Here is an 8918-nt window from a genome sequence, read left to right as displayed (position 1 = left end):
TGTCGTCAGTCTGAGCTATCATGTGTGCTCTGTTCCGCCTCGCTTAAGACGGTGGGGGTAAGAATTACTACTCTGACCTTTAAACTTTATCACCATAAGGTTTAGATTATCGTGTGATGAGACAGAGGGTCACCTGTGCGAAGAGAGAGGAGCCCTCATCAAAAATTTAACCTTTACAATCCATCATCAATAAGACCATTTTGCCATGGAAGGTGTCAGGGTGGTGGGCGTTGGACACAATACAATGGAAAACGAAGCCTCTTATTTACTCCCATAAAGGCGAAATACCCTTTTTAAGATACGTGATAATGACTCTTGTGACTACAGATAATCTTGGTTTTGCTTTGATTGTGAGGGTGTGGTGTGTCTAGTGGCTGGGGGGCGCTGTAAACCTGGCATCAGCGACAACAACTAAATCATCTCAATTTGTAAATGCCTTAACAGGTCTTAGGAGCGTTGACACGGGCAGGTCGGCCTCTTAAGCAATAACGTGTGTATAATTGAGTGTTTTAGCAATGACACGAGAAGGTTTGACCCTCTTAGTAGTGACACGTGCAGATTACACCTCTTAGCAGTGACTGACGCACAGGCTCCACATTTTAACACTTACTTACACACAAGTTCATCTTTTCAACAATTGTTAACATGTAGGCTTTCCTTTTTAACATTTATTAACATACAGGCTTATTCTTTTAGTAATGATGTATATATAAACTAACTTACCTTCAAAATAAACTTATATAAATATCACGAAAATATATTGATTTTTTCTTAACTTTTTTTATGGCCCACACGATCACGTAGAGGAAGTGAAGGCTGCATCAATAGTCTGGCCTCATAGAAGGTTAACATTGTAAATAGTCAAAGTAAACAACAAGGTAGGTTGGTCTATCACGTGTGTTTTGCAATTTAATCTCTGTTTTGTAAGTGTGTGTGTGTGTGTGTGTGTGTATCCAATTCTTCTTATATAGCTAATTTTCACTTCTCTTTCCTTGTAGTTCACTTCAGACACTAGAAAATAGTGACTGCAATCCGCTAATCCACACGTGAAATTAAGTATACTATTATCAGCTATTTAACTAATCACTATTGCCACCAGCCCGTCAGCGTTACCATCACAGTTATCGGGTTAAACAGATTGGAAGATGGATGATGGTTAGTCTCTGGCGCGTCTTGGTGGAGTCTTGTTATTCATGAATTAATGTTAACATCTACAACCTTCCCTAATACAGGTCTACTTCACCACTTTGTCCTCCTCTGGTCACCGATCAACAAACTAACCCAGAAGAGTGTTAGTTCATGCCACACACGCCGCCCCAGGGATGTTGTTCTTTGTGCAAAAATGAATCATGAAGTAGTAGATCATTTAAAAATATTAGACACCTCATATTATTTCAACTGTTAGATTAGGTTGAGGGTCATGATGTACTGTAGAGATATGATGCATTGTATTCATTCAGTCTCACATTACTTGTCATTCTACAGTCTCTCTCTCTCTCGCTGTTTGTCTATCTAACTCTTCCCTGTTCCTTCCGTCATTCAAAATCCTTCTCTCCCTCCCACATCACCTCCTCTTCTCGTCGCCGCCACTGGCAACACAGCTACACCGTGAAGGATCGATTATGTTAATGCTCGCCCCGACGCTAAGATGCCACTCAGCATCTCGCTAAACACGACCAAATATCTCGCAAAATTCTGACCAGGAGAAATCGGGCATATGGCACCTAATTTCCCGAAGCCGACACACAGCGTCACCACTCCAAGCCTTATAGGAGACGGTTCCGTGCCTTAATTCAAAGCAAAATATGGTTTCCCACCCTCATTTTGTTCCATCACGGGCGCTTAGGCATACACCGGATAGGCGGCTTACCAAATTGCCCAATTCCTTCCTAAATTGCATTCCAAACGGGGGTAGTAAAAATGTCAATAACGCCACTTATCTCCGGCCCCGCCTCCTTGACCTGAGCTGCACACTAGTCTATTTCTAATGGATTTAAAAAACAAAATGCGTTGTAGTAGAAGAATGTAAAGGATATCGATACACGGATGATTTATTGTATATTCTGTTAAACTTGTAGTGATAGATTCGGTTTAAGATAACGTCTGTGTTTATGAGACAAATGTTGCGTTGCTAGTGTTCACTGGACTAGATTATCGAGGCCGCCCCTCGCCCGGGAGCACCAATCTGGTTCCTGGTTTTCTCGATACTCTCAGCCAATCATAGCCTCCTGAATAGTTGTCAACTACTTGTTTAGTATTTAGATAAAGTTATCGTAAATTAATGTCTTGATAAAAACACCTACTAAGTAAGAATTGTATATAAAGTTAAAGTTAATAATTAAAAATCGTAAGTCAGCTGTGAATAAGCGGAAATTGATACAAAATGTATAGTGAGCGGAGGGTAACTGGCACTCCAGCTGCCCGGGATGCGAGAGAAGCAAGACAGATGATGCTGAAGATCAGTCGACAAATTGGGCGGTGCTCGTGTGACGGTGCCAGCATCCTCGCTGTGATCAGTGCAGCTCACACGCCCTCTTGCAAAGTTTTATTTGACTACCGGTGACTATTACAGACTATGATGGTTAAGGGGTCAACCTCTACCTGCTAACACAAGGTGCCCAGTGAACAGGTACTCGTCTGCCATCATCGGTGTCCTTCAAGCATCCATCAGAGAGGCGAGAACGACTGATTTCAACATGACGATGGACCTCATGTCGAGCGAGGCGCCCCTCAAGATGCTGTCCATGAGTACGGGCGGCCTGGGCAAGGACACGGCGTCCCTGTTGGAGGAGCGAACTCCCACGACGCCCGAGGGGCTGTGGCGCGCCTTCCTGCAGGGCTCCCACCACCACCCACCGCCCACCACCCAGAGGTTGGACGCACTAGGTATGTCATTTCGTCGACGCAGGCAAGTTATCTATCTTTACCTGTAGTTTATAGCATGAAAATGCATTACTTCCAGAGGTAAACGTTCGCCTGGTCTAACGCCAGACGCTGTTGATTGTTCATACTGGCGCTGTCTTTATGGCACGGTCATGCCCTTAACATATCATTTAGTCTTAGATCTGGCTAGTGACCACTAAGTCTCACTCATGGGTTGTTGGACACACCCACCAGTCACCTCCCTCAACACAGAATTAGGACAAAGAAACTTGAGGTGGTCCGATTTTGCACATTTTATAATTTGGGCGGTGGGATTTTGTTCAGTCAAATATTGTGTGGTAGAATTGTCCGCTGTTTAATTTTAATGGTGGGATTTAGTCCAGTGAGTTATCTAACCTGGCATTCCCGTGCCAAGCCCGACCAGGACGATGGTAACAACTATAAAAAAAATATACACGCTGGTTTATTTGTCGCGTTACAATAATTGTTGCTGTAAAGTATTGAAAGGTTTCAGCGGCCAGGGTCTATATGCACTGTAATTCACCGAGACTCAATTGTCATTACACTGTTCGAAAGTTTTTACATTATTAACAAAGGTATTAGTTAAGGTAAGACAGACAGTCGGTAATACTATCAGCAGTTGCTTGTCTCACTGTAGGCATCTCTCTTACCTCATGGAAGAGACATAGAGAGAAGTAGAGAAATAAGGAGACAGGTATGTAGACAGTGGGAGAAAGATGGTTAAAGATGGAAAAAGGAGAAAGATGGATAATCTATCTATCTATCTATCTGTCTATCTATCTATCTATCTATCTATCTATCTATCTATCTATCTGTCTATCTATCTATCTATCTATCTATCTATCTATTAGATTGGCTTGTCACTAGTAATTGGATACTATAAAAAATACCAGCAAATTGATCCGCCAGTGACATTGATTTTAATAGAATTAATATATAATAATAAATAACACAGTATTTTCACTCAATGTTGTAATTATTTTGATGTAGAGCTGCGTTAAATTCTTCATTTGTAAATTGTTAAAGAACTGAAGAATTACCGATTAAATGTTAACATAATAATAATTAATTAAGATACCATGATTTTAGACCCAAAAGGAATACTATGTGTTTGTAATTGAGAGTATTAGAGATATTCAAATTTTAAAAGCCTAAATACGATTATGTAAATTATCTTGTGAAGTGTGGCAGGTGGGATAAGTTTGTTGATAATTGTAGTTGTGTGTGACGATAAATTAACTAATTGTTGTTATTGATGCTTAATTACTTTTCTTTGTTTACATTACATGATTATTTTGTTAGTTTATATTACATTGCATTTTATTATTTACTTCTATAATGAGAGGATTCAAGGTGTATAATTTATCTTGATTATTCTATTTTAACTAGAGATAATTAGCATCTTATTCCTGCATCACCTTCAAAGATAATTAATGTTGGGGGGATTACCTTAATTATCTTCATTATATTTATTGCATTACTTTTGATATAATTATAATTTTCATTGTATGTGAATAATATAAGACTTATTCATTTCAAGTTGTATTTAATGTGATTTTTTTTCACATGAATAAATTTATGAAGGAGAGGTTATATTTTTTTATGAATTAAATTATATGGAAAATGTATTGTGGGGTTTGTATGATGCTGCGTGTCTCCGTTAATACACACTTGTATACACATAGTTAAGACAGATATTTGTGATTGATTATACAAGCATATGAATTACAGCATACACACATTTATACACAAGCATGACCTGTAATATACAAGCATTCTCTTTCTCACATACATTATACATACAGTAAACGATCATACACACACACACATTCACGTCTTCACACACAGATATACATATATAGGTACATAATGAAAATCATCATTCACTCGAACAAGTACAGAATACACCTGCACACACACACACACACACACGCACACACACACACACACACACACACACACACACACACACACACACACACACACACACGCGCACACATATACGCACATAGACCTATCCAAATGAAAATGCATGTACATATACGCATTAATAAACACATACAGAGCAATATGCTAACATGCACGTAAACACACACACACACACACACACACACACACACACACACACACACACACACACACACACACAAACACAGGTACACTGACAGTACATTGACAGAAATATTTATTCAGTAAAATCGTCATACAACTTTACTTTGGTTCAGCATTTTAATATACAGTGCAGGTATAGAGTTTAGAAAATGACCCTACATACATTTAGTAATTTAGACAGACAGACAGATATATTGATCCTACCTGACGCGTGAAAAGTGTTAATTAATTATACTGATTACAATGTGGTAATTTTATTTTTAGTAGGAAAATATTTATAATTGTGGTCACTGTCTGTCAGCCTGTCAGTTTTATTACCACGCCTCCTTGTCCCACCACCACGCCTCCTTGTCCCATTACCGCGCCTCCTTGTCCCACCATGACCCATCCTGCCTCATTATCATGCCTCCTGACCAACCACCACGCCTCCTGACCCCATTAACACCTCATATCCCATCGGTCCTACTGTTACATCGTCTGTCTCACTGCCCGCCCCTATATCATTGTCACGCCCCTATATCACTGCACGCCCCTATATCACTGCCACGCTCCTACCTCACTGCCACGCTCTCTATATCATTGCCACGCCCCTTTCTCACTGCCACGCCCCCCTTTTCACTGCCACGCCCCCTTTTTCACTGCCACGCCCATACTCCCACTCCCAGTTCCGCGCTTATAACGCCCACGAACGCTATATTATGCCAATAGTACCGCTGGGATATCACCTTCTCCGCTTCCTTTGTAACGGTGTCATGCCCTTTTTACTAATACCATATTGTTTGTACAGCTGCGGAAATGTGTTCCTACGCCCCCTGTGATAACCCGTGTCTCCAAAGGGCCAACCTATATGACCTATAGCAAACCTATCCACCAATCACGTCCGTCGTTACACTACCAATACCCATTCATTCATTAAGTGATACTACTACTACTGCGACGGTGCCGTTTGGTGACATGGGTTACCACAGGGGGTGTAGCAACACATTTCCACAATTGTACCAATACCACGCCCCAAGCATCACTTCCACGCCCTCAGTACCGCTACCACGCCCTCAGCACCTCTACCACGCCCCCAGCATCACTTCCACGCCCTCAGCACCTCTACCACGTCCCCAGCACCACTACCACGCCCTCAGTACCTCTACCACGCCCTCAATACCACTACCACGCCCCCAGCATCACTTCCACGCCCTCAGTACCGCTACCACGCCTTCAGTACTACTACCACGCCCTCAGTACCACCATCACTCCACGCGCCCTGTACCATTACCACGCCCTCAGTGCCACCACCACCGCCCTCAGTACCTCTACCACGCGCCCTGTACCATTACCACGCCCTCGGTACCTCTACCACGCCTTCAGTACCACCACCACGCCCTCAGTACCACCATCACGCCCTCAGTACCTCTAGCACGCGCCCTGTACCATTACCACGCCCTCAGTACCACCACCACCCCTCAGTACCTCTACCACGCGCCCTGTACCATTATACCACGCCCTCGGCACTCACCACGCCCTCAGTACCACTACCACGTAATCAGTACCTCTACCACGCCTCGGTACCCACCACGCCCTCAGTACCTCTACCACGCTTTCAATACCACTACCACGTCCCCAGCATCACTTCCACGCCCTCAGTACCGCTAGCACGCCCTCAGTACTACTACCACGCCCTCGGTACCTCTACCACGCCCTCGGTACCTCTACCACGCCCTCGGTACCTCTACCACGCCCTCAGTACCACCACCACGCCCTCAGTACCTCTACCACGCGCCCTGTACCATTAACACGCCCTCGGTACCTCTACCACGCCCTCAGTACCAGCATACATCTCACCAGCACCTCTCCAACAGATCGACCGCTCTCACCTGAGTCTCCGGGACCTGCCCTGGTGCCGCCCTCAGGAGTGGGCGGTAGGGCGTCTCCTTCGCCGCCCCCGCCCCTCACCTCCGTCTGCGACACCCACGGTCAGTGCGGTATAAAGCACGTCTCTCCTTCTTGCACTCCTCGTCCAGTTTTAGCTAAAGGATATTGCCGTCACCCATGCATGCCGTCTGTGTGTGTTTGTGTGTGACGACAAATGAGGTCACGTATTAACTCTTTTTGTCAGTTTGTGATTTTTTCGACCAATTGTTGTATAATAAGTGATAATATTTTATATAGGCCTATAGGATAGTTATCAAAAAATTATTGCAAGGCTAGTTTGTGTGTGTGTGTATGTTGCCGAAGAGATACCTGGTGTCTGTGATAAAGAATCTGACACGACTCCCACAGCAAGACTACCAGAACCCAACCACTTGTGTGTGCTTACTTCCCCGCCAGGAGGTAATATCATTATTAAAATGTCTTGCAGTAAAGGAATTTGATGACAGGAATATTATTATGACAAAATATCCATTATTTCTTGACTCCAAGTAAATTAACAGAGCAGTGAAACCTCAGCGTCTTAAGGAAATTGTTTTAAGTTTTCACAGAAGTCTTAGCTATGTATCTTTTGTTTTCCACTTGTCTCAGGTATTTGACTTGTCATTTATTATGTGTCTTCACGCCCCCAAAAGTAGGATGTGATTTTCTCGTAAGTAAGACGTAAACACACTTCTCACGGCTGTTATAAACTGTTGTCATATACTCAGACAATAGATATAAATTAGCGTTGCGATCGCGTGTGATTACCTGGTTCGTTATCACGCTGAGAGGAGAGCTGCAACCAAAACACACACACACACACACACACATGGTACACTAGAGCGAAAATATGTGATATATTATAGAAACAAAACACGTGTTGTTCTTACGATAATGTATGCATAGTGTTGAACCTCGCCTGTATATAACACAAACCATTTACTTGTCATATCGGACCTGGAGGACATCACCATCAACTCCCGAAAAAATAATCAAGGAATTGGTGTGTTACGTGTCAACCTCCCCGATATATTTACATTAACGACGCTCTATGGTGTACGTTACTAAGCTAAATTTTTAATGTGACTCTTTAACTAATTTTAACATCATACAGTGAGGCACCGCTGCTTTCCGTATGGACGAGCGAGATGAAAATGGTTTATCTCGCCAGCGTCGACCGGCATGATAGAAAGAGGCTGCAGCAGACGTTACCCGATTCACGCACGACATCCACCAAACGGGCCGGATATGACGTCATTGATAGTTGTACGACGTCAGAGGCGGTCGTCAAAACGGGCCACTCTTTTTTTCTTTGGTGGGGTTTAGTGTTTTAAGGCAGGTTTAAGTGTAGTTATCTGTGTGATGGTTTATGTTTTATATGGCAACATTACACAGGATTTCCTTTTCGATTTTATTTTGTTTGTTGAGTTTTAAAGGATATTATCATAGTCTTTTTCAATGAACATTACCATAGTCGGCTGAGTGGACACATTATTCGTCTCCTAACCTAAGTAATCAGGGGTTTGCAGCTAGAGGACCCCAAGGTCACCCAGCTGTGAATAGGTACCTAACTGTACAATTGAGGTAGAGAATGCGGTAGAATACACAGTATACCGGCCATAGTGTCTCCTTTTGTATACCGAAAAGAATTATATACAGTTTTTTTATTACAGGTTTAAAGGGAATTACCATATAGTAATTTTACGTAGATTTTAAAAAGGTAACTACCATATATTTTTTTACAGGGGACTACCATAGGTTTTTGTTAAAGATATAAAGGGTTTTATTATGTTTGTTTATTTGTTTACTGTTTTGTTTTACTTGTTTTGTTTGTTTAAATTGGTGTTTTAGGAGCATAATCTTTCAACCTTTGTTTTTATTGTTTACGTTTGTTTATTGAGTATTTTAAGTCTACTACTATTACGACTACTACTACTACTACCACTACTACTACTACTACCACTACTACTACTACTAATACTACATATATCTTGTTT

The 8918-nt window shown here is 42.2% G+C and overlaps 1 protein-coding gene across 1 annotated transcript; it reads left to right on the top strand.

The window, feature by feature from the left end:
• Positions 1–2476: 2476 nt before the first annotated feature.
• Positions 2477–7068, top strand: LOC121865651 (formin-like protein 5; the record flags this gene model as incomplete). Its single annotated transcript, XM_042365178.1, has 2 exons — positions 2477–2886; positions 6870–7068. Coding segments are annotated over exons 1-2 (389 nt in total), but the record flags the coding sequence as incomplete, so codon positions are not given.
• Between the last annotated feature and the right edge of the window lie 1850 nt (positions 7069–8918).

The sequence above is a fragment of the Homarus americanus genome, unplaced genomic scaffold (genome assembly GCF_018991925.1).
Source record: "Homarus americanus isolate GMGI-L3 unplaced genomic scaffold, GMGI_Hamer_2.0 scaffold23458, whole genome shotgun sequence".
NCBI classification, from domain to species: Eukaryota; Metazoa; Arthropoda; class Malacostraca; order Decapoda; family Nephropidae; genus Homarus; species Homarus americanus.
This window is presented reverse-complemented; position numbering and strand designations above follow the sequence as displayed.